The sequence below is a fragment of the Panthera tigris genome, chromosome A3, assembly GCF_018350195.1.
Source record: "Panthera tigris isolate Pti1 chromosome A3, P.tigris_Pti1_mat1.1, whole genome shotgun sequence".
Lineage (NCBI taxonomy): Eukaryota > Metazoa > Chordata > Mammalia > Carnivora > Felidae > Panthera > Panthera tigris.
The window spans coordinates 54,684,675-54,710,457 of record NC_056662.1 but is presented as its reverse complement, the minus strand read 5'-3'; the positions used below and the strand labels follow the sequence as shown (position 1 = coordinate 54,710,457).

The 25,783-nt window shown below is 48.2% G+C and overlaps 1 protein-coding gene across 4 annotated transcripts in view; it reads right to left on the bottom strand.

Annotated features, from left to right (window-relative positions):
* FHL2 (four and a half LIM domains 2) overlaps positions 1-25,783 on the bottom strand; it is a 65,102-nt gene that overhangs the window by 15,826 nt on the left and 23,493 nt on the right. Inside the window, exons 1-2 of one of the 4 annotated variants that reach the window (XM_042981068.1) lie at positions 18,020-18,063; positions 5,705-5,884 (exon numbers count right to left, since the gene is read on the bottom strand). In XM_042981068.1, the coding sequence (XP_042837002.1) occupies positions 5,705-5,863 (159 nt within the window). In that variant the 5' untranslated portion in view covers positions 5,864-5,884; positions 18,020-18,063. Of the gene's footprint in view, positions 1-5,704; positions 5,885-5,993; positions 6,103-14,555; positions 14,794-18,019; positions 18,064-25,783 lie in introns of those variants that run through there. The other 3 variants (XM_007097766.3, XM_015544609.2, XM_015544610.2) reach the window with 3 other exon arrangements.

The window sequence follows — 25,783 nt, the reverse complement described above, 5'->3', positions numbered from 1 at the left end:
GGTTAACCTGAAAACACACGTGCAACATGATAGCTACGCGTAGGCAGATGTTAGGCACTAGGAAGTGTTCCTCCACATTTGGGGTACCGTCCACGTGACTTTAGCAGACCTTACGCATCAGTGCAAGACTGCCTGACCTTCCAAAGCCCAGCTCCCAACCTTTCACACCTCTGCACCCTGGCCCATGCCGCGCCTTGCCTCACAAGGCCCTGCCCCTCCTCTCCAACTGGGAGAACCCTGTTCCCTATAAAGCCCAGCTCAACACGCCACCTGCTCTGAGCTGCCCCGGCCCAAGGCAAGCCATGCACCACCCCAGCTAATATGCCTGTGTCGACATCTTCTTCAAACTCCTGCATGGAAACCCTTATCTAAGTCATTAGGCTATCAGGTTTCCCTGTAATTCTCTTTCCTGGGCTCTTGGCTTGTGTTCTCTTTGGAAGTCTGAGTTAAGCTAATAAATTCATGTCACAGCTTCCTTTTGGACTCACTTCTTAAGAAAGCCCACAATACATAGGACGCGAGGAAAGACTTTATGGCAAGAGGAAGGTAACTGAACACTGCCAGCTTTGCCTTCCGAGGGCACGGTGAGGCTTCTGGCCAAGATAAATTTCTCCTCTCGGTGTGGGGTAGGAGTTTAGGCACAGGAGTCCCTGGAGCTGAGAGCTGGGCCAGAAAATACCACCAGAAGTACAAGAGGCTATTATAATGGGCCACAACCCTGTGCCTGGACCTGAGCTTCATGTCGTGTTCTAAATCCTTCTCTCACAGCTTTGGTACCTGGAGGCCCTTCTCATTTCTTGCGTTCACAGCTCCAAAGAGATGGTGAGTTTTCATTCTTAGGACTGAGCTCGTCCATCTAGCTTAATCCTGCTATGTATCTTAAGTACACCACGTGGTCCCCAAAGGACACCGTTTAGATGCTGGAGGCACAAGGTTAAGAAGTATAGACTCACTGACTGACGTTCAAGAAGCTCAAAATGTCCTAGAAATATGCTGGTTTTAAAGTCCTCTAGAGAGAGAAGGACAAGGAAAGAAAGACCGGAAGAAGGAAAGAAAGAATCTTTTACACGTCCCAGGAAAAATACCATGGCTAACCTTGTGCTCACAGAAATGTCATCGATTGCAGTAATGTGTTGATAAACAATGTGGGATTAGGACCCAACACTTCCTTTCAGATTTTATATTTTTCCATTTCAGAAACATTCCCAATATGGGAAGTGCTGCTCGCGTGACGCCGAACGTGCCTTGTTGAGATGCCAGCTGAGCCAGGGGGACGACCAGGTGGCCAAGAGGGGCCCTCGTCCCCTCGGCTGACTGGAGGTGACCCTGGGCAGCAGGGGCTGGCGCCACCCCTCCACCACGTTCCACCTGTGCTGGGACTGGTTCAGATGAAGATCTCCCAAAGCCACCGCTCCTCAAATCCACCAGGTTTCATGTGGTAAGTGGGTGCTCACAATCCCTCACACTCTACACTTTGAAAAGGCATTCTATGCTTTGAGACTGTCGGGGCATCCTGTTTCCAACTGGATGTGCCTTCCAATACTTAAGAACAAAAGTCCTGAAGAACGGATGATGGCAGAAAGGACAGCACTTGATCTACGTGGCCCTATATCAGGTGTCCCAACCATGGTAACTAAATTCCCGTGACAGTCGCCAGGCCGGCAGCCCCGTCTTCAGACGTGGAAACAGAGCCCTGTGGGCGGCATAACTTACCCACGTCTCAGCAAGTCTGGCTCGAGACCCACCCTGGTGGGGGCTGACTCACTGCCAAATGTCCTGTGCCTTTGGTGGTGTGCCTTGCAGGTGCCCCTTTGGTTTTCCAGGGCCCCGTGTTACCCACATGGCTAGCCTCATTCCCGCGTCTAGTGATCCTGCGTAGTGAGTGGATCGGCACTCACTTCCCCTTAGAGACACAGTTTTCTCTTACAGGAGGATGTCTAAACAAATAGACATATTTTCAGTGCCCATTACAAACCCTGTGAACAAATTACATGGAAACTCTAAAAAGATGATTCACTCACTAAGCACTTAAAAGTCACCTCAACAAATAAAAAATAGTGCCGGGTGGGGGAGTTGGACTGTGAGGACGTGTCTGGAACGTGTCTGGAATGGTAGCCTTTCCCATGACGGCCCAGAAAGGTGGGCAGGAGAGGCCTGCGTCCTCCTCCAGGGCAGGACAGGTGTTTCCACTGTAATCTCATGCCTCCTACACCAGCCAGGGTCAGGAGTCCTCTAAAAGTGTACCAGAGACATCTAGATCTCACTGGAGGGGTAAGAGCCTCTGTCTCCCCCTTCAGTCTCCTGACTGCTTTCTATCAAAGGACCCCAGCGATTTTCTGTTCCTTAAGAACTTTCTAGATGTTTGCTGAGAAACTTACAGTTTGGTGGGTGGACTTGGGCCTGATTATCAGTTTGATGTTTCCCACTTAATTACTAGGAAGCTTAAAGTGTGCTCTAGAAACACACCGAGCCAGGCATACGGCCTGGAGTTTGTTCGCTGCTTTGTTAAGTGCACGGTACTAGCAGCCATCTCTGAAGTCAGGGGCTCTGCCTACGTTGTCCTTCGTTTCTTGAGTTTTTGAAGCCCAGAGCATAAGTGGACCCATCCCAAACTATCTGTAATCAGGCTAAGACATTTTTTGCTAGTAACCACAGATGTCCAAGAAAAATTTCAGGAACAGGGTCATTTAGAGGATCACGACATTTTATTTGCATTGCCTGTTCTCAACTATTCTACTGGCCGTGAAGTGAATGGTTTTTACCTTTTGCGAGCACATCTCCTCGGAGTAACTAAGCAGAAATAACAAGTACAACTGAGTCACCACGCCGAAGTGTTTTCACACGTATGTGAGCTGACTATGAAACCTGGCGCTGTGGTCTCATCTATGTCATATAAAAGTCACTCAGTACCCACAAAATGAGCCTAAGTCCCATTGGTGTGCCAATATCTGAAATCTGTACCCCCACGCATGTCCTTCAAAGGAGGTAGGCGGGGCTCGTGGTGCCCCTGCTCTTTTAAGAAAAGAGAATGGTCACCAGGTCTGTCGGCTCAATTGCTCGATCAAGCCTGCCAAGATTTTTGGCTTTACTCCCTCAAATAACAGGAATGTTTTTCCTATCATTGCTTCCTCCACAAAGTCAACTACATAATTCCTTCTGAAAGTCAAGCAAACCATTCCAAATATTCAGGAGCCCCAAACGGCCAAGGCAAACTTTGGGAAAGAATCTCTTTTTCTTCCAAAATGTAGAAAAACCACATGGCTCAACTCCACGTGTAGTAAACCATGAATCTGGGTTGAAAAGTTCAGCGTGATTAACTCCTGGCTTTGCAGCAGTCTTGTTGATTTTGGTCCCATGTGGGGGATTCTTGTTTATTTTCTCATCAAGTATGTGCCGAAGGGTAGCCAGTTGGAAGGGTTTTTCCATTCAATCGTATTGGGAAAAAATGGGAAGTGCCCTTAGTTTCTCCTTTAGCCGCCAGTCAAGGGTGACTAGTCCCAAACATCCAAAACATTTCCTCTAAACTACGGTTGTTCTTTGTCAGAAGAATGGCTGAACCTCTCACCTACTGAAGCCTCTTCCAGGTTACGTTTTTATAAGAGAATCATTTTTGTCTTCTGCCTCTCGGTTCTTCCTCAGACCAGACATTTTTAGTGATGTTTCTATAACGGAGATGGAGCAAGAGAGAGAGAGCAAAGCTTCCAAGGGTGGTGTGGAAGAAACGTGTTGCAGAAAGAATAGGGAAGTAGTCAGATGGAGTTTATAAGACCATCAGCTGCTCTTTGGAGTGCTGAGGCTTCGTATCCACAGACCGCAGTAACCCCATGAAACTGGCACCTGTTTCATCGGCGATTCATAAAGGGCAAGACGGGCACAGAGGGGGCAAGTAATCAGCCCAAGCTCACACAGTTAGCGAGCCACAGAGTGAGGATGTGGACAGGGCCGTTTGGTGTCTGAGCTTTGATGCTTGGCCCAGTAAATAGAGGAACAGGGACTAAGAGCCCTCTAAGAACCCACTAGGGACTGTGAGACCTACATCAGTCGACATTAGAGACAGGACGGTGTCTAGCCTTTGGGACTAGCAAGATCAGCCACTTTTCTCTGCTCGCAGCAGCCCCGCCTCTCTGCACGTTCGGAAGTTTACACAGGACTACTGCTGAGTTTGGTTTCTTTCACTCTTGGCAGGCCTTGCCTGTTCTGTAGCCAAAAGATACATGGCTGTGGCCTGGTTTCAGGTGGCCCAGGCTGCCCACTGGGCCCGCTCGGGGCGAAGGCTTCGCTCCATACACGATGGAAGTTATTCCCCAACTGTCACCAAATACCCAGCAACAGAAAGTGACGGTGCAGCGCTCTGCTTCCTGCCTTTCCTACGAATGATGTAATCAAGGGAAGAAATGTAAGGAACAGGGGCACCTTGGCGGGGTGTGGTCTGTTAAGCAGCCGACTCTCGATTTCGGCTCAGGTCACGATCTCGCGGTTCGTGGTTTCGAGCCCCGAGTCAAGCCCCGCACCGGGCTCCGTGCCGATGGTGCGCAGCCTGCTTGGGATTCTCTCTCCCCCTCTCTTTCTGTCCCTCCCCCACTCGTGCTCACGTGCTCTCTCTTTCTCAAAATAAAGAAATAAAAACTTAAAACAAAAGAAACATATGAAACACGGACTGTGTTAGAACCGTCCAGCTGCAGACACAGCCTAACCTAATGAGGCAGCAGCTACGTATCGATATTCATGACCACGGAGGAGAGTGCCAAATTCCCTAAAGCGTATAAGGGAAGAGAGCAGAATAGAGACACCAAAATGCCATGAATTGCTTTAAAGTCCATGAAGCTGGGAATTCCTTTGGAGCTGCCCCAAGGGACCCCATTTTGTACCAATTCTGTGACTCTCAGGATGACAGTCACTTAAAGTCTTGTCAAGTGCGTTTTGGCCACCGTTTAGCAGGTGAAGACATCAGAGGTCTTAGAGACATGGGTGGACCTCCAGGGGTGTTTCTGGGTGGTCCAGGTTGGACTAGAGATATGCTGAGAAGCACCGGCTAGGGTTCTGGACACTCAATCCCACGCAATCAGCACAAATGACCGGTAACCTCTGTTGAACCTGCTTTCCCATCCACAGTGGGAAAGCTGGTGACTCCTTAGGCGTGAGCTTTTTCCCTTGAGAAAGAAGCGGTACAAATCCTGCTCTTCTCCCACTAGGAAGAAAAGAGCCCCTAATGTTCCAATGAATGTAGTGCTTTATGTGCCCATTTATCTGGGAATCAGCTCCAATTCACTCATGTGCACATGCATTCATCAAATATTTACTGAGCAGCACCGACTGCTTCTGAGTAAGCACGGGACAAACATGAGTAAGAGAGAGCTGCTTTCCAGACAGTGACAGTGCTGGGAGGTGGGGGGAGGGGGGTGGTTAGATCAGGACACCACCAGCCAGAATGTAAGAGCTCAGGACCCTCAGCATAAATGTCCCGGAAACGCACCAACCAGTGCTATGGAATTAGGAGTGGGCACAGACCAGCCAGAGGGAGGAGGCTCAGAGAGGCTTCTTGGAGGGGACAAGCCCATCAGAGGGGGCTCAAGAGACGGAATTTCAATCGGCCCCATGGGTCCGGGCTCCAGCACAAACCACACAGAGAGGCCCGTGGTTTCGGGGGAGCACAGAGGGATCCAGGAGTGCTCGGCGCTGCCCGGGGCAGGGGGAGCAGGGGTACCTTGCAGTCACAGCCAATGGGCTTCCCACACTCCTCGCAAGTGCTGGCGTAGAGAGCCTCAAAGCACCCAATGCAGTAAGGGTTCTCCTCCCTCAGGATGTACTTCTTGCCAAAGAGAGATTCTTCACAGTGGTGGCAGTCAAAGCGCTCCATCATCATGACGCCCGGCTTTTCAACGACCTATCAGAAAGAGAAAATACAGGTTCCTGTGAGCACACTCCCAATGCCTTTCTGCTGTCATCTTTAGCCAAGGGATGGGATCCCCTCCGGGCAAAGAACTAGAACTCACCCTTTCAAAGGTTGGAATTTTCAGTAATACTTAAAAAAAAAAAATTAGTTTGGGGGCCGTTTTGTTGCTTGAACGCATTTCACTGCCTTAAACATCCCCTCTCTCGTTGACTGTGTCACAAAAAGCTTTGTCAATTTTGGACACAGAGCTCTCATCCGGGCAGGGCTGGGTCTATGCTTCAAACGTGTGACGCAGCCTCACATCTTCCCTTTCTCCCTGCCCCCAAAATAGAAAGGCCGAGATAGAAACAATATGTTCATTTCTATAAAAAGATTTTCCATGAGCTCCCCTTTATCATGCATAAATTTGAAGAGTAAGAAACCAGTGCCCAGAGGGAGGGGCCTCAGGAGTTGGTAAACCTGAGAGGCCAAAAGAGCATTACCCTTGACCTTGAAAAGACAATGGGAAGCAAAACCTGCCCTTGCACTAGAGAAACTGCCATACGTCCCTGGGGACGAGTCACTTCTTCCCTATGAAAAGATAACCCTTTCGAGGCCCAGGTAATCCAGACAGCAGGATAAAGGGGAAGGCTGGCTTCCAAGAACAGAGATTATCACACAGTGGGAAATGCAGTGACTGTGGTCAATGGCTTTCCAGGCAACACCTCGCGCCTTTCAGAGAGGAACAAGAATGCATCTCTGTGCCAGTCACTCTGCATTTTTTCCAGGGTGAGCATAGAGTGTGCACAGGCAGAAGGGGACGAGGAGGGGAGGAGGACGGCAGGACGAGCTTCTCAGCTCACCTCATGTGCTGTTCCCCTACAAACATGTTAGAGCTGCTCCCCAAAACAAGCCACTATGGGTGTACTTGGGACGAGACGTGCCTCTGGGGCGTTAACAACACAGACTCGGTCTTCTTCAGTATTTTCTCAAGTGGCAATATGTAATTTGCTCAGTGTGCACAGTTCACAAATTGTTTTTTTAAAATTTTTTTTTTCAACGTTTTTTATTTATTTTTGGGACAGAGAGAGACAGAGCATGAACGGGGGAGGGGCAGAGAGAGAGGGAGACACAGAATCGGAAACAGGCTCCGAGCCATCAGCCCCGAGCCCGACGCGGGGCTCGAACTCACGGACCGCGAGATCGTGACCTGGCTGAAGTCGGACGCTTAACCGACTGCGCCACCCAGGCGCCCCACAGTTTACAAATTGTTAAACAGGTAGACTGACAACTGTAACTCTGAGCCATGTTTCGCAAACTCTAATTACACTGGGATCGATGTCCAGGGCTTTCAAACCATCTTAAGAGTGAAATTCGGGAATAATAGCCTGTGGTGCAAAAAAAAAAATATCTCTGCCTGGTTTATGATCACGGCAAATTTGATAGCGTTTATTAATTTTGTGCTCTTGTATGTCCAAGGTCCTGACAACAATAAGCAAAGAACTAAACCTCCTTCAAGCACCCGTACTTGGTTATTTCTGTGTTTATAGAACAATGTTTTTCCAAGAGCGTTAAACACGCAGCTGGACACATGTGGCAGGATTCAGCCTTCTAAACGGCTCTTCCCGGAGTTAAAGAAAACATTGTCTGGATATTCTCGTGATAACATTACAATACGAAGCTCTTGCGCACTTGAATTAGTCTTCTGAAACCCAATGTATAAATATCCTTTGTGCTCAGGCCATCTCGGGTTGCGGCAGCTATGTTGGCTGAAGATTCAATGCTTTCCTGTAATTCCTTAGTTATTGGCTCTTGAAAGTGGCAATTGTTTATATCATCATAATTGGGAGCTGTGTTTCCAACATTTATATTTTTCCAATAAACATTGCCGTGTACCTGCGGAACCAGAGGCGGCCTGCCTATTCTTCTCACAAAAATGTAAGAGTAAGGATTTGAGAGCTTGAAATAAGAATAATGAAAGGAGACAGAACGATAAACTGTAGAATTTTAAAAGCTGGAAACACATCTCGAGAGGATCTACAACAACGGCCTCATTTTACGGATGGAGGAAACCAGGGCCCAGGAATATTAATGAGAAAAGAGGATTCACATGAGCTTTCCCAAAAAGTTAGAAAGTTAGAGAAAAGCCATCCAAGTTAGAAAACAACAAACTCCCAGTCTAAATCAAAAAGTGGTTCCACGTGGGTTCGGACAAAGCACAGATGGTGCGAGGGAAAGGATGCAGACAGCAGCACCAGCCGCTTCTCCAGAGACCTTTCCTATGTTCTCGAGCCAGTGAAGGGGGTGAATTTCCTTCAAGGTAATGATCATGATGCTGTTCAGGTACCTGCCACATGTGCTTTCTACCTCCTCCAGTTCCACAGGCCTGGGACAGAAATGATCTATGGGAGTAAACTCTAAGAACTGGTAGGGCTCCCCATCTGCTCAAAGTATGACGGAGGCTCTCCAGAGACAGATGTCATTGGCACTGACACCTACTCCCAGCAGGACTAGAGTAGTAGCGACCACCTGCTCAGAGGGTCCAAATGGTATTCTCATGATGGTGGATCTCCCTCCCACCTTGTTCCTTATCTTCCCTCAGAAGTCACTGCAATTTTAAGGATCAGGAGAGCACTTCTGTCAAACCAATGGGTTTAGGTGTAAAATGAACACCCATCACTGTTGAGGAGCAGAGAAAGGTACAGTTGATCTGAGATGGTCCTCTTGAGGGTTCCCAGAGAATTATGTGAAGCACAGACCCTGAGAGTCAAAATAAGTTGCTCATAAGCTAATGAGAAAACAGAGAGCTTCCCTGCTTTTTTTATTTTATTATTATCTTTTTAAATTTTGGATACGGAAAGAGAGAGAGAGAGAGAGAGAGAGAGAGAGAGAGAGAGAAAGAGAGAATCTCAAGCAAGCTTCACATTCAGTGCAGAGCCTGACATGGGGCTTGATCCCATGACCTTGGGATCATGACGAAATCAAGAGTCAGACACTCAACCAACTGAGCCACCCAGGCGCCCCCAAAGAGCTTCTCTTCTATCACAGAGTATTTAATACCGATTTTCCCTTAATTAACTGCTACCAAATAGAATATTCTTTTTCCTTTCCTTTCCTTTCCTCTCCTCTCCTTTCCTTTCCATCCTTTCTTTCTATGGCGTGGACGAGTGGGAGAGGGGCAGAGAGCGAAGGAGAGAGAATCCCAAGCAGACTCCGTGCTGTCAGAGCAGAGCCTGATTTGGGGCTCAAACTGACAAACGGTGAAATCATGCATGACCTGAGCCGATATCAAGGATCAGATGCTCAACTGACTGAGCCACTCAGGTGCCCCGTACAACATTCTTTTTTTAAAAAGTGTGTATTTAAAGTTACACTATCAATCTTAAGCTTCTTTTTAATGAAAAAAAAAAAAAAACCCATATATCTATCGTCCTGCATTAGAAGGTTCCCGTAACTTTGTATTTTTAAATCTATAGAACACCTGATTATTCATTCCAGAGGCATCAGTGGAGCTGGAACTGTGTGTCAGAGGTTGTGGAAAGTGCTGAAGATACAAAGATGAATACGATACAGGCCCTCCCTGAAAGAACACGTAGTCCAGTGTGGAAAACAGATACACAGGTGATCCCTGAAAAACGCGGGGGTTGGGGCACCAACCCCTGAGCAGTCAAAAATCCACGTGTAACTTTTGATGTCCCCCCAAACCTAACTACTAATAGCCCACTGTTCACTAGAAGCCGTGCCAATAACACAAACAGTTGCTTCACACGTATTTTGTATGTTATATGTATTAAATACCGTGTTCCTACAATGAAATAGGCTAGAGAAAAGAAAACGTCACTTAGAAAATCGTAAGGAAAAGCAAATACGTTTACTGTGATGTACTGCGTTTACTGGGACAAAAAAAATCGGTGTACAAGTGGACCCGTGCAGTTCAAACCCCTATTGTTTAACAGTCAACTGTGCATCAGATGATAAAGCTCTATGCTCAGGGCAATGATGGAGAGACACAATGAGGGTCCTTTGGGAGGGCAGGAGAGGCTTCCCAGACATGTCTCTCTCCTTGTGCTGGAGAAGGATAAGCCAGATGATGACTGCAGGCCAGAGGGCGGAGGGCAGAGGGGTGATAAGGAGCAGGGTAGGGTATTTGTAGAGGAAGCTGTAAAGGTAGTCAAAGTTCAAAGACAGGAGGGCCTCTACTCTTGACCGTGAACTTGGCTTTGCCCTGTAGGCAATGGGTAATAGGAGGCCCAGCTGAGAGTTCACCACGTAAAGGCCCGACTTTGCCAAGTGGGGGTGAGGAAGACGAAACTGAGGGGCAGTGACTCCTTAGAAAGTTTCCAGGGTGTCGGGGTCTCCTTCCGAGTCATTTCTTTAAATAAAAATAGGACACCCTGGTTCTGTAAGGATTTTTTTTTCCCCCAACCTCCTCGTGTACCATGGCTTCCCCCCTCTGAACCTGTGCGTCCCCCTGACGGGTTAGACTGGGTTCCCGGCCATTACCTGGGACACAGAAGTGCTGAAAGGTGAGCGTCAGGGTGCAAGGACGTACCTGAACACAGGGCGTGGCTGCTGACTTGCTGTTACATTGAACCTGGAGTTCTCATCCCTTCCCAGGGAGAAGCTGTTCTCTGAGGTCATTCCCCCTCCGGCTCAGAAGGAGCTGGGCATTTGAAAAAGCTGGCTGGCAGGGTACAGGCGTGGCTCCAGGCCCAGCTAACTGCACTGGGTGAGGCGAGCCCCGGGCACCGGGTTCTCAGCGTCTGCCCCGAGGGCCAGCTTTCGGGCAAGTATAAAATCAAAGGCTCCGAGTGCACTGGAGCCGTGATGCACAGTCCATAGGCTTAGGGGGTCCTGGTGGTTTGGTCGGTTAAGCGTCTGACTCGATTTTGGCCCAGGTCATGATCTCACAGTTCATGAGTTCGAGCTCCACATCGGGCTCCTCAATGACGGCGTGGAGCCTGCTTGGGATTTCTCTCTCCCTCTCTCTCTGCTCCTCCCCTGCTTGCGCTCATGCTCTCTCTCTCTCTCTCTCTCTCAAAATAAATAAATGAACTTAAAGAAAAGTTCACAGGCTTATATAGGTGGGTTATTTTTATCTTTGCAGATTTATTTTATTTTATTTAAATTTTTTTTAATGTTTATTTATTTTTGACAGAGAGAGACAGAGAGAGAGAGACAGGGCATGAGTAGGGAGGGGCAGAGAGAGAGGGAGACACAGAATCTGAAACAGGCTCCAGGCTCTGAGCTGTCAGCACAGAGCCCAACACGGGGCTCGAACTCACAGACCGCGAGATCACGACCTGAGCCGAAGTCGGACGCTCAACCGATTGAGCCACCCAGGTGCCCCTATCTTTGCAGATTTAAAAACCACGAAGCAAAGTTTGAGAGTGGGGGTGTCAGAGCTGGGAACACAGAAGAGAAACACAGAAAAGGGGAGAAAGAACGGAGGATAAACAAGGTAGAAAAGACACAAGGACATTAAGAGCAAGAAGTTCATGCCCTTTTTTTTTTTTTTTTTTTTTTTAACCAGAGAAATGTCTTGGGAATACAGGGAGGTGGCTGGCAGGCTGGCCAGTCCCTGAGTGTCAGGTGCCTGGCCTGGCCTTCCCAGAGGGAGGCTGGGTGGGCCACAGAAGCTTGCCTAAAAAAGCCGGGTTTGCAAAAGAGGTCGCCCATAGGCATTGTCTTCTAAATTCCATTGATTCGGCTACGACTCCGGCTACGACTCCGAACTGACCCCTGAGGTGCCATTTTCCTCTTCCCCTGGAGACCCAAGTATTTCTCTGCATTAGCCCTGGTTTGCAAGACTTCTCTAACAGTCATTCCTAAAGAGAAATCTGCAATATTCCCCAATCCTTCTCACAACACTGAGCAGCAGCGCCCGTAAGTCAGTCCCTGCTGAAACCGTGTCCATCTTCAAATGACCCAGGCTGGAAAATTCCATTGCTTGTCAACAGTCAAACAGAACTTTTTGCAGAGAATTCAGAAAATCAGTCTGTTGCATGTGGGCTCTGCCTACTTAACATTCTCTCTCCCTCTGTCCCTATCCCCCACTTGCTCTCTCTCTCTCTAAAATTAAAAAAAAAAATTTTTTTTAATACAATGCTTTCACGACACTACGTGACATTGTGATCACCTATGTCCCTCACCAAACCGTAAGTGCTGTGAAGGCAGGCATACTGCTGTGGCCTCGCCAGCAGGTGACAAACACAGGGTCAGGTGCTTCTAAAGACTTGTGGAGTGACTGAAGAAATGGATGGAGAGTACAAATACGTGGGCCAAAGTCGACAGTGAAAACGAGGAACGTGTTATGTGAACGATCCGCATTGCATACCAAACCCAAAATGTAATGCGGTTTGGCATCTGATGCCGTGAAAATTTCCTAACGTCACTGACCCTGAGCTTCATTCCTCCTCCTCTGTCTCTGGCTTCTTTCCCCCTTCCAGATAAACTGCTGCTTCCACAGCAGGCAGAATTTTTCCTACTGGGTTTGGATTCTACATCCATGTGTACACACAGCTGCACAGCCCGGGAGAGGCCTGGTGGGGTCAAGAAGCAAAAACCAGCCAGCTTGGATGCTTCCAAGCATCTCTGCAAAGAACGTGCTAGACACCCTGCCACAGGTTCCAGATATCAGGGAAAGGTGCTGGATGTTCTGCACAGACACATATACACATCCAAGGGCCTTGTCCAAGGGCACAGGCTCTCATACCTGGAACTGCAGCCAGAGAACATTCTGCACCAGTTTGCTTTCCTATGTATAGAAGTATTGACACACAGGGCACCTGGGTGTCTCAGTCAGTTAAGTGTCCGACTCTTGATTTCAGCTCAGGTCAGGATCTCACAGTTCCTGGGTTCAAGCCCTGCATCAGGCTCTGTGCTGACAGCACGGAGCCTGCTTGGGATTCTCTCTCCCCTCTCTCTCTCTGCTCCTCCCCCTGCTCACGTGCTCTCTCAAAATACATAAAAAAAAAGTAGTATCGACACACAGACATGGCTCACTTCTAACACTGTTTATAAAACGCGTCTAGCTGAACTGTTTCTTTTCAATCAAAATTCTGGTGGACGAGAGCAAGGTGCAAGTTCAAAGAGTTTGCTATTGGAAAGAATATAATTATGTATTTAGAATCAATGTGAAATCGATTTTTAGATGGTTGGTAAGGTGTAAGATTGACAAGGTCTACCACTATGTGATATACGTACGGATTAATTTAATGAGCCTTTATCAAGTATGTGGGCCGGGCTCAGGGATGTTTTATAATTTGGTTATAGAAACTAGTAACTTTCAAAAACTTAAAATCTTGATTCGTCTCTGATGGTTTTACGAAAGGTTTTGTGTGAGAGACAATGCTTGACTCAGGTAAACCACGGTCTTCCAGGTTACCTTTGGAATACTGAATAATAGAACGAAATGGGAAAATAATAAATACCCAGTGTCTGACCTTAAGTCCATGATACAAGAACGGTAATACTGCTTTGATGTCCTACGGACTTTTAAATCCAGTCGATAAGAATGTATTAAGTAACCACTATTCTCCACATACTGTTTTAGGCACTGGGAGACTGGGATAGAACATACGATCTCTTAAAGAGTTCCAGAATAGATCTAGCTCCAAAGAATTCAAATCACTTTCAGGATACTAGCTTGTAATTTAATCTCAAAACATGTCAGTTCAGTCAATGTGAGACAAGCATAATTATGGCAGGCTGCCTCAGGCTCATAAATCACCCCAGGGTGGGGCTTCGGGGGAGGCCCCACCTTATAGTTCTACCACCACCTTCCTGGGGACATGGAAACACATTATTTATGCTTTGTTCCCACAGGAACAAAATGAGATCCGCTCACTCTCTCTCATCAGTCTGCCCAGTCTCCAAAAGGCAGCTCATTGTGTACTTTCTGCCTGCCCGGCCTTCCATCTGCTACGAGCCCCTACCAGCCTCTTTCTATAGCGAACCCCACTGCCCATGACGCCCATGGCCTTTTCCTTCTCCCAGTCCTTTTCCTTCATGGTGTTTCTTCAGGACACTGCGTGGGGATCCCGTCAGGACAGGCTGGCACAGCTCCTACGACTTTGTCCACAGGCTGGCCAATTCTCATTGTTCCAAAAGCTGTATCAACGAACCCAGATGGATCCATTTTCTTTTTGACTAGAAACCTAAATATTTCCAGACGTCAAGGATGCCCTGTGATTATTCGTTTTATTTACCCACAAGAAACAGGGAAGCCACCTCTCTTACCGTCACAGGCATCACTTGCCTCACTTAGTACCATCAGCCTAAACATCCTTAAGCCACAGACTAACTCGAAGTAAACTTAGGGATTATGAAGGCCAAGGACGAGCGTGATGACACATGACGTCCAAGTTCAGACGAGGTGTGAGAATCACCCATGAGAACCATGACACGTCAGACGCGGCCCAGACGTGTCATTAGATCTCTAGGAGGGGATCACATTTTATAGCAGAAAGAAAATCAATACCACCGGTAGCAAAGTAGCCATGGAATCTTAAAAAAAACAAGACTGATTGCTGGTGGGAGAATTTTTAAGCAAAATTACTGGAGAACTGTATTCGATTCTCTAGAGAAACAGAACTCATAGGATACATATACATATATATATACACATACATATATATATATTTATATATATACAGAGATTTGTTACAAAGAATTGACTCACACTATTATGGAAGTCCCAAGATCTGTGGAAGGCCGGAGAACCAGAAGGGCCAATGATGTCAGTTACAATTCAAAAGTCAGCAGGCCCAAGACCCAGGAAGAGTTGAGTTTCAGTTCAAGCCCAAAGGCTGGAAAGGACCAATATCCCAGGTCTGCAGTCAGGCAGGGAAAGTGCCCTCTTAGGTAGTCTCCTTTTCAGTCTGAGTCTGAAGGCTGTAAAAGATTGATATCCCAGTCCAACAGTCAGGCAAGAGGAATTCCCACTTGCTCAACCTTCATGGTCAGGTCTTCAACTGATTGGATGAGGCCCACCCATATTGGGAGGGGCAATCAGCTTCACTCAGTCTACAGACTCCAACGTGAATCTCATCCAGAAACACCCTCATAGATACACCCAGGAAGTGTCTGAACACTTGTCTGGACATCCTGTGGCCGGCCCAGTCAAGTTGACATAAAATTAACCATCACAGGGGCCAAAGTTGAAATCCACAATTCAGGATAACAGAGGTGCCTGGTAACTTGCCCCAAAGTCACAGTGCCAGCTTGATCTCCTGGAAGACCAGGCTCTCAGTCACTAGAGAAGAGCCCGGAAAACTTTGTGTCAAGGTGGTCATCTTCAGGCAGTGGGCTCTCAGTATAATCCCACATGATAAATGGGCTTTGATAAAATTCTCATAATAAAACTACACAGGAAGTATCCTGTATCTGTTTTTGTTCACTCAAGTTCAAGGAACTTTGTATCTTAGGGCCTCTGAGCCAGAGAGCAGCTTATCTACTCCAGCCCCCTTGTTGACAAATGAAACAATCCCAGCCCCAGAGGCTGGGTAACCCACCCTTGATGCAGGACAGAAATAGAACCCAGGCCTCCTACTGCCCAGCCGAACTGCTTTTCAATATCCCACAGGGCTTTTTTTGTGTGCAAACCAGATTTCCTCCAGTACTGGAAGTAATTTACAAGCACTCATGGGTCAAAGTATGCAGTATAAGGCCTCACTGAAATATACAGGTATGCCCCCAGTACTTTAGTGATTATAACTCAGCCTCTCCAGTTAAGCTGCCTGGGGTCAGATCAAAGGACCACCATTTACTGTCTGGGAAACCTTGGGCCAAAGTTATTCTGATTTCTCTGTGCTTTACTTTATCTGCAAAGACAAAGATGATGTCAATATATACACTGCTTATGACATGCAGCCTTGATAACAACCCTTCAAGCAAGCCACTATCACCTCCCTGTTTCCCAGTTGAGGAAACTGAGGTACCAAGAGATAAGGTGACTTAGCTAAGGTTGTACAGCTAGACTCCGAGGAATGTGATGTCAGGGAGCCTTGTTCCAACCTCGTATGTCCACCAGCCTATCACACCTGCCTTACAGCATATTTGTGAGGACTGAATGAGACTGAATGTCAGTGCCTAGAACAGTGCCTGATCTATAATAAACCACTTTAGCCCCTCCCCCCTTTTTAAGTAGGCTTCATGCACAGCACAGAGCCCAACGCAGGGCTTGAACTCACGACCCCAAGATCAAGACCTGAGCTGAGATCAAGAGTCAATGCTTAACTGACTGAGCCACCCAGGCACCCTGATTTAGCCCTTGTCAATGTGCTGCTGTGCAGAAGCATGTTAAAACATGGCACCATAATAAACACTGTAGAAACCCAATTCTATATACAGTTGGCCCTTGAAAAACACAAGTTTGAACTGTGCGGGTCCACTAATATGCAGCTTTTTTTCCCCCATAAATAAAGCACTGTGAATGTATTTTCTCATGATTTTCTGAATAACATTTTCTTTTCTCTAGCTTACCTTATTGTAACAATACGGCGGTCAATACATACAGTATATAAAATATGTTAACTATTTACGTTATCAGTAAGGCTTCGAGGCAACAGTAGGCTATCCGTAATTACACTTCTGGGGAGTCAAAACTTATACATGGACTTTCAACTGCAAGGGGGGGTCAGCACCCCTACCCCCCACATTGTTTGGGGGTCAAATGAATTAACTGATAACCCTTAAAAATTCAGAGTGAGCGAATTCAGAGGAAAACACTGTGAAACAAATTTACATAAATGTACCTTGGTTTTATGGAAGTTGAATTGTCAGACTAGAAATCCCTGTACTTCTAAGACTTGCTTCCGGTGTTCTTTGGTGTAAATCACCTTCCGGATATCAGAACTTCCCCCCTCTAACATATTATTGCAAAACACAGGTAACCAAAGCTAGTGCAAGAAGTAGCTGGCCTCGTTTTGAACACAGTTCTCGTGACTCTAAACCCAAACTGTGATTTATTACCTCCCAAAGTAAGTGCAAGGGAGCACACCCCCTAAGTGCACATCATGGAAGGCAGCTGAATACATTTCATTTAATCTGGGCTAGACCAGTTCCAATGGAAGCCCAAACTGGGATCTGAAGATAAGCTAGGATTCCTTGTTGATTACCTAAGAGACAACATTTAACCCGAAATTTCAGGTGTGCTAAAATATCATACAAGTGGAACTTAAGATCAGAGTATTTCTCGTTTAAAATAGACCCATATTTTAAAATCTGATAGTTCAGTCTTTTAAGTTCTGCCCAAGTCGGTGCCTGAGGTCCCATCGCAAGCTGCCCATCTTTGGACCTAAGGGAAATGCCTCGGACACCCCCACTGGTGGATGGCAACCAGCTTGCTGGCCCCGACAACTCGCTCACACTCGCTCACACTCCAGAGTCTTGGCCTCCGGGAAGGGCGGGGATGGTCACCTCCCCGCGCTCGGACCCGCGGCCAGCCCTCACCCAGGGCCCGCCGGGAGTTGGCTGTACCCTTGCTCCCACCCGGCGACCCGCCTGGCCAGGACTCGGACCAATGTTTTCCCTCCCAGGATCCGGCGATGGGTCTCCCCCGACCCCTAGGATCCAGCGTTGCCCCCCCCCCCACTACAGCTCCCCTCTCCCCTCTCCCAGGTGCCCCCACAGCTACCCCGCGGCTTCACTTCCCTCTCCCCGGGAGTCCCCACGGTTCAGCTTCCATTTACCCGGGTCTCCCCCAAGCCTTGGCTCCCTTCTCCCTGAGCGTCCCCAAGGCTCAGCTCCCTTCTCCTGGGTCTCCCTCCAGGCTCGGTTCCCCTCTCCCAGGTGTCCGCACGCTTCTGCTCCGCTCAGCCTACGTCATCCCTCAGCTGTGCTCCCCTCTCCCAGGGGTCCTCACGGTTCCGCTCCCCTCCCCCGCTTGGGTCGCCCCCGCAGACGCCCCCCCTCTCCCCGGATCTCTCCAAGGTTCGGCTTCCCTCTCCAAGGGTCTCCCCCGCGTCCGGTCTTCAGGTCGCCCCCAGGGCCGGGGTCCCCTCCCCAGGTGTCCGCACGCTTCCGCTCCCCTCTCCCGGGTCTCCCCCGCGTCTCGGCTCCAGTCTCCCCTGCCCTCACGCGGCCTGGCCTCCTGGTCCCCAAGCTGCGGGCTCCCCGCGGAGGGCGCGGACGGAAGGCACTCACGGCGCGTCGCGGCGCGGGCGGGCTCCGGGGACCCGGCGGGCGTGCGTCCCGGGGCGGCGGCGGCGCGGGCGTGCGGCGGGGCGGCCGGCCGGGTGGAGCGCGGCGGCTCCCGCCCGAGAGAACCCCCGCCGTGTCATTTGACCATATAAGGAGACGCACGCCTCCGAGGCGCCGGCGGCGCGGGCTCGGCGCTGGGGCAGCCGCGCGGGGGTGCGGCGGCCGGGGCGCGCCCGCGGACCCCGACTCTTTGTTTGCTTTGGGCTACGCTCCCCCCCTCCCCGGGTCTCTGGCGCACGGGGGCTACGGGAGCTTCCGCCCCGGCGTCGGCTCACAGGGCCGAGTTTGGGGCCAGAGCCGCGCGCGGGCCGCCGCTGCCGCCCCCGGGGGCCCGGCAGGGGCGCAGCGGCAGGAGTCTCCCCACGCCCGGGTCCCGGGAACGCCAGGCCCGCGGAAGCCTGAGGGGGGGGCGGTGGGCCGGGCTGCTGAACCGGGAGCCGCCGATCAGCTCGTGCAGCGGCAGGAGGACAGCGCCTGGGGTGTATTTGCGCCCTGGGCCTTTTCCGCCTGACCCCGCAGACCCCCCTCGGTCACGACCTGCGCCTAGCAGATAGCCCAAAGGAATGGATAATGCCAGGTTCTTTGTTCCACCGGGCTGGGGCTCGGGGAAGGGCCAGCCGCCCCCCCAACCCCCAACTCCTGGGGCCCGAGGGCTGTTTGGACGTTCTGTCCTTCCCTTGAGGGCGAGAAAACAAAGGTGAGGGGGAGAAAGTGCCTCCCACACTGAAAGCCCAGCCCTTGTGCCTGAAGCCCACACTTAGTAGGGACAGATGGCACCGCTCAACCTGCAGGACAGAGGGCACAGGCTGCGTCCCACGCCTGGGGAAGGGGGGCATCGAGACAGAAATGTTGGCTCTTGAGTGGGTGGCCAGCCTCCGCCCGCAGACACGCGGGAAGATGAGCTGATGGGGCCGCCGCAAAGGCAGAGCAGAAAGACGGTGGGCAGGCATGCTATATTTAACAATCTGTGCTCCTCAAAGGAGGAAGAACGATTTGATTGTTCTCTCTTTGTGGATGCTCAGGGTCTGCTGGTATTTTAGACTCCCAGTGGGTCTTCATCATGGAATCACAGAACTTGAGAGTCCCAGCCGCTATCACTCTACCTGAGATCTCCTTTGATTCTCACCCCCTTAAGATAAGGATTAATATTCCCGTTTTATGGTGAGGAAATCTCAGCTCAGAGAGATTTGCTCAAGGCCTCCTGAGAATAATTACGCCGGTTGAGATTTGACCTGGAGTCTTTCCATAGGCAAAGCCACGCAGGTAGCTTGCGGGAAGAGAAAGTCACTCCAGTGCCGCCACCCCCCCAACCCAGAGGGCTGAGACTTGCCACAGCTGTGAGCCCACCCAGCCTTCCTTCCCCCATTCCTCCCGGACTCTACAGGTTCTCAACAAGGGGAGCTTGGGCTCCAGACCTGCATTCCCACTGATGGAGCAGGACAGTATCTTCAGCAAAGTGTGTATAGACAGTTATCTAGATTTGTTGTCTGTATAGTTGCAAATTACAAAATGATCTCCGGGGGGGGGGGGGTAGGGGTGCGTGGGGGAGGGATCAAAAGATTTAACTAGCTGCAATGAACAGCGTGGACTTGAATGGATTCTGAAACGCAGAAAAAACTATTTCAAAAATCAATTTTCATGAGACAGTTTGGGGTAGTGTGGCCCTAACAAGATAGTTGATGATGTTGATACATTAGTATTAATTTATTTTAGGTGTGATGATGAAGTAATACACATATTTTAAAAGCCCCTGGTTTTCAGAAATAGTGCCAAAATATCTACCAATGAAATAACATTATGTCTGAAATTGTTTCAAAATACATTGAGGTGGGGGGTGGGGCCAGTATATGAAATAGTATCAGCCATGGATTACCGGTAACTTGAAGCTGGGTGACGGGGTGTGGGGTTCATTATACTAGTGTCTTTCCTTTGGTAATACTTGAAAAATTATGTAATGGAACATTTTTTTTAAATTACAGATGCACATACCATTTGGTTTTGACCCAGGATTTTCCCTTACAGGAAATTATCTTACTGATAGACTTGCTCATGTGTAAACTGATACATATACAAGAGTAGTCCTTGTGAAATTCTTCGTATCAGCAAAATATTGGACCATGCTATATGTTCATCAACAGAGACGAGTTAAATGTTGTATAATATGGTAAATATTTTAGAGTTATTTCTATTCATAGCTGTTAAAAAGAACAAAGTAGCTATATTTATTGATTTGATCTCCCAGTTATGTCCATGGAAACAACAGTAGATAGTAACCAGCCATTTGTGTTGAGAAAGGAAGAGAGGAAGATCACGTATGTTAGTAATAGCGGTCTCTGGGGAGATCTGGGGAGCTTGGGGTCAGGAGGGGAAGGGCGACTGAGTTTTACTCTATACCCTTTTGTTTCTTTTAAACTTTGAGCTGTGTAAATATTCAAAACATAACCATATTTTTCCAATCAAAGCAACATGTGCTCCTTTTTAAGACAAATAGGAAGCAAATTTGTTAAATAGAATTTATAGAAAATCAAGGTTTGCTGGAAATAGTGGCAAGAGAAATACAATTCTAAGCTGAATGATACGTACTTTTCTGAACAATTTTAGCCAAAGGACAACTATTTTAAAAACAGTTTGCTCACATGTAAAATGGGTGAATAACATACTTGGCAAAATTGTTGGAAAGATCCTTTGAGATGACTCATAAACCACTAACCAGTATTAGGACAGTCCTTGGCCATAGTAGGCACTCAGTAAATATGAGCTTTTATTCCATGGTAATTTTTTTTTAAGTTTATTTACTTTGAGAGAAAGAGAGCGAGAGCGAGAGAGAAAGAGCGCACGCGCACACACGTGCGCAAGTGGGGGAAGGGCAGAGAACAAGAAGGAGAGAGAATCCCAAGCAGCCTCTGTACTATCAGCACTGAGCCCCACTTGGGGATCAAACTCTGGAGAGTCATGGGGTCCTGCCTTGGGCTGAAATCAAGAGTCAGCTACTCAACTGAATGAGCCACCCAGGCAGCCCATATTCCATGGTATTTTATTTGATGGTAAAGTGGAGATGAATTCGGAATAAGAGGGAAATGTGAAGGTGGTGAGAAGGTACAATCTTCTAGTTGTAAAGTAAGTCCTAAGGATGTGATAGCATGGTGACTATCGCTAATAATACTGTATTGTATATTTGAAAGTTGGTAAGAGAGTAGATCATAAAAGCTCTCATCACAAGAATAAAATGTAACTGTGATGGATGTTAACTCGACTTATTGTGATCACTTAGCAGTATCTTTGAATATCACATCAGCATGCTGTCCACCTGAAACTAACATAATATTATACGTTCCATATATCTCAATAAAAAAAAGGGAAGGAAACAGACTTAGTTCTCATCCAGAAGGAAGGAATAAAGTTGAGGTTGTATTCTAAAGATAAAAGATTTGTCTTTTTGAGAGAAAAGTTCTCTGCTGCGGATACAAGCCTAATTCATGGAGAAAAGAAATTAAGAAATTATATTCTCTGGGAAAGGCACAGTGGCAACTGTGAGAGGTAGTTCATGCTTCTCATGTTAATTTCAACTCTCCTGTAATTCCCTCAGCCACCATGCCTTAACTTCTTCCTCTGCCGCGGGGGGGGTGGTTTCAGGGATGGGGTAGCTAGGAAGCAGGGAAAGAGAGGGAAGGCTGTAGGGAGTGAGCCAGCGGTTCTCAGAGTATGGCCAGGGACCAGCAGCATCAGGGTCAACCAGAAAATGGTTAGAAGTAAACATTCTCTGTGTTTTAACAAGGCCTCCAGGTAATTCTGATGACTAATAGTGCCTTGAGGTAAAATACTCCCTAGGGTTTCCAACTCTGGACACAAGTAATTTACCAGAAACCCACATGTTAGTTTCTAGGGGTGGGGGAAATGGAAATAGATTCACTAAACATAGACTGGGCTTTGGAACTCTAAAATCCATTTAAGTGCAAGTATTCCTCTGCCAGGTACTTACAGGAGGGAAGTACAGGCAGAAAATTCACAAGGCAAACCCTTGCAGCCTGTATGTCAGTGATACAGATCTGAAGCCTAATTCCTCTCTTCTGAAAGGCCCTGAGAGGAAGGCACTGCTTCTGGGAGGGTAGTCAGACCTGATGGTGGGGGGAGCAGGTGGGTGAGGGGCACACAGGCAGGGGCCTCCTCCTGACCTTGGCCACCTCCAGGGTACTAGGAGACCTGACCATCACCGGGAAGAAAGGGACAACACAAAAACATGGGTGGAAGGTCAGACCTCCCTATGTCCTTACCCTAACTGGCCATTTCAATGAGGATTTTTATAGCACTTCTCACAGGCAGAACTCTGCCCACTCAAAGCCTGGGCAGGAAGCTGTTGGATGATTTGCCCTTGATTCAGAGGTAATCATTCTTAATTGCCTCAGATAGTTGGAGGGTGAGTGTCTAACATCATAAAAGCTGGCGGTCAGCCCTGAGTTCTTGCTATGCTCCCAGGAGGGAAAAGGGGTCGGGGGCAGGTCCGTGCGCGTCTGCCTACCCATGACACAGCGCCACCCCAGGATGCTGGCTAAGACACACGGGCTCACTTTTTCTAAAAGTATCATTTGCCTGGATAGAATAGGAACACCTCTGTCAAAGTCGACTGTGCAGGCAGGACGCTCACCTGTCTGTGCCCATGAGCTTGGTCCCAATGTCCCCTCCAGCAAACTGAGGAATTTGGTGTGGTTATACTACAGCTCTGTTCTTGTAGCTTGTTCTAAACGTTGCCCCTTTGCCTGTTAAGACTTTCAGGAAAAGCCCAGCCCTTCATAAAAAAGCCAACTCTTTCGCTTCCCCTCCCCGCTCTGGCTGTGCTCTGGTTAGGAGGGAAAGGCTTGGCTCATTCTTAAGATGCAGAGTTTCCATACCCCATTGCTTTGTTCTCTCTTTTGCACAAACTGATTTACTGGATGCAAATAGTCACAAGTGTTCAAAACCTCAAAACATGTCTGGCTTCGAGCCAAATCCACAAACTGCTCCATGCTTTTCTGAGTTTGCCATTATTGGTTAAAGCTTATTTGGAGCATTTCATACAAGTTTCCACTGTGGCTTTGATAACTCATTTAAGAAAGGTTCTGTTTGGCAGCCTAATGGCCAATAAAATGAAACCGTCCACACCACAGTTCATTTCTGTCAGGCTCAAAGGGCAGTTGTGGATCAGGAAATGTTACTGAACTGTTTCAGATGAAAACTTTCTAATGTGGGCCCTGAAAACATTTGCTTCTTGTCTGAGATCTTCCTGTCTCTGAGTTCAGCTTTTTTCTTCAATAACCCAGTCACTTCTCTGGCTGCCAACAGTTTTACTCTTTTTTCCTCTGTCTGCTCTTCCAAAACCCATTTAAAAGAACAGTGCACAAACCTGGCAACATCCTATTTTGAACGCACCATGTTTTCTTCCCTAAAATACCAGAAGCACTTGTCTGTGTGGCCTCTGACAGTTCTTCCTGGGGTCCCTGAAATGGGAGGGTGCTCCCTTCTTTTTCAGAATGTTGACTTTGACCCACACTGAAGTCACGGTTCTTCTTTGTGAATTAACTTTGACCCAGCCCCGTAATTTTTAATCCCCGGCACTCTCTCTCCCTGCCACCAAAGTCCTCTCTGTACTATTTCCACTTTGATCAGGGTCATTAACGAAAATCCCATGTTCTAGCAAAGATGAACCTGGGCTGCCCGGAGGGGAGGGTGGGGCAGGGCTCTAGCCCAGGGGGAAGCTGGGTATGTGTGCCACATGTGACCCTTGTGTGTCCTCTTTACTTAACCTCTAAAACAAACGATGACCTCTCTTCTCTCCTCCAAGAGTTATTTGAAATTATCTAGTCCTTCTAGAAGTTATTTTTATGGCTAATCAACCACTGACAATTTTCTAAAAGGTCTCCTGTCATAGAAATGACTTCACAGCGTGTTGTGTGACGTTTGTGTGTGATGAAGAACTTTATTTTATGTTGCCTTATGTTCTTCTAAAAAAACAAGGGGAGGGCTATCTTCCGCCTGGTTCAGAAAGTGCTTTAACATCCGTCCTGAGAGGCTCAACAGAGCTTTCTGGAAGGGCCGGGCTTTGTGCTCATCCTTGTAATGGTACTTCACCGCTGAAATACCGGGAAAAGATTTCCTAAAATGTCTGACCCTCGGAGTATCCTGGCAGTACTATTTGTCCCCCTCCCCCCAAAGAATCTTTTAAAATTCTGGGCCATCCTAACCGCACAAATATTTTTGGAAACTTCTGCACAGTTAGAGATGCTGAGGAATTATTCTGTAACAGTTCCAGATTAGTCATTGCCTCCTGCAGGGATCAGGGGCTCCAGTGGCAAATCACTGTCAGATACCCAAATCCTTCATTAGCTTTCCTTAAACTCTTAGTAAATGCCTCTTCGTTTCCCTGCCTTCCTGCCTTCCTCTCTCTCCCTCTCGCCTTCCTTCCCTCCCATTATTTCTCTCTCCCTTCCTTCCTCCCTTCTTCTCTCCCTCCTTCCCTCTCTCTCTCCTTCTCCCTTTCTTTCTTTCTTCTCCTCCCTCCCTCTCTTTCTCCCTTCCTTCCTGCCTTCCTCTCTCTCCCTCTCTCCTTCCCTCCCTCTCATTCTTTTTTCTCCTTTCCTTCCCCCTCCCTCCTTCCCCCCTCCCTCCTTCCCTCTCTTTCTCTCTCTCTCTTTCTTTCTTTCCTTCTTTTTCTTTCTTTCCTTCTTCTTCTCTTCTCTTCTCTTCTCTTCTCCTCTCCTCTCCTCTCCTCTCCTCTCCTCTCCTCTCCTCTCCTTCCCTCTCCACTCCTCTTTTCTTTTCTTTTCCTGCCCTCCCCACTGTCTTTCTTTTGCTTTCCTTTCAACAATTTGAAATTACACTTTCCTCTTGCGGATGACCTTATCATAACCACCTGGCTCCCTGACCTTGTTACCATGTTATGGACCCAGTTCTGTCTCCCACCCTGTTTGTGTGACATGTCTGTTTCCCTGGATCAACACAGGTCCCTTGAGTTTCCAGGTCATGCTGAAAGCAGATGAAGGTATTGCTTGAGAGGTTTTCTATTTCGAAGAGTATGTTTGGAAAGTCAGGTCGGGAGGACAGGGACTTCCCTCCTAAGTCAGGAGGTCCTTGAGACCCCTTCCTACCCAGACTCTTGGCTGCCACATGCTCCACCTGCCACCAGTGAGAAAAGATGGCTTTCCTCCCTCTGTTCTGCCTGGCAAACTCTTGTGCCTCCTTTGAAACACAGATAAAGTATCTCCTCTGGGAAAGCTGCCTGGAGTACCCATCAATAGCCTTGCTTTTGACCATTCCATACTGTCTCGTCCTTCCCTTGTTTATAACAATAGAGGTAAGACTGTGAGCCCCTTATGGCCAAGGTTGGAGACATTCATTTCTGCGTTCTCTGCAACTTGGTCATTATCCACTGAATTCAATTCAGGTTTCCTGAAAATGCCCAAACCAATGTGGGGCTGCCATACAAGGGCTCAGATGGGCCTCCTGGAACCAGCCAAATTCATCCCATGGCCCATTTGGGCAGACCAGTTATCTGGGCTTTGCACTGCGATCAGACTTGCAAACCCTTGCATTAAAGCGAAATGCAGGGCCTGTACTCCCCGGCAGTGACAGATGTGATCCCGGAGCTGTTCTTCCAGCATTAGCTGGAGTGCTCCCAGGGCTGTCTTCCAAAGGGACCTTAAGCAGCTGAAATGAGGCTGCAGGAGGGTCCACAAG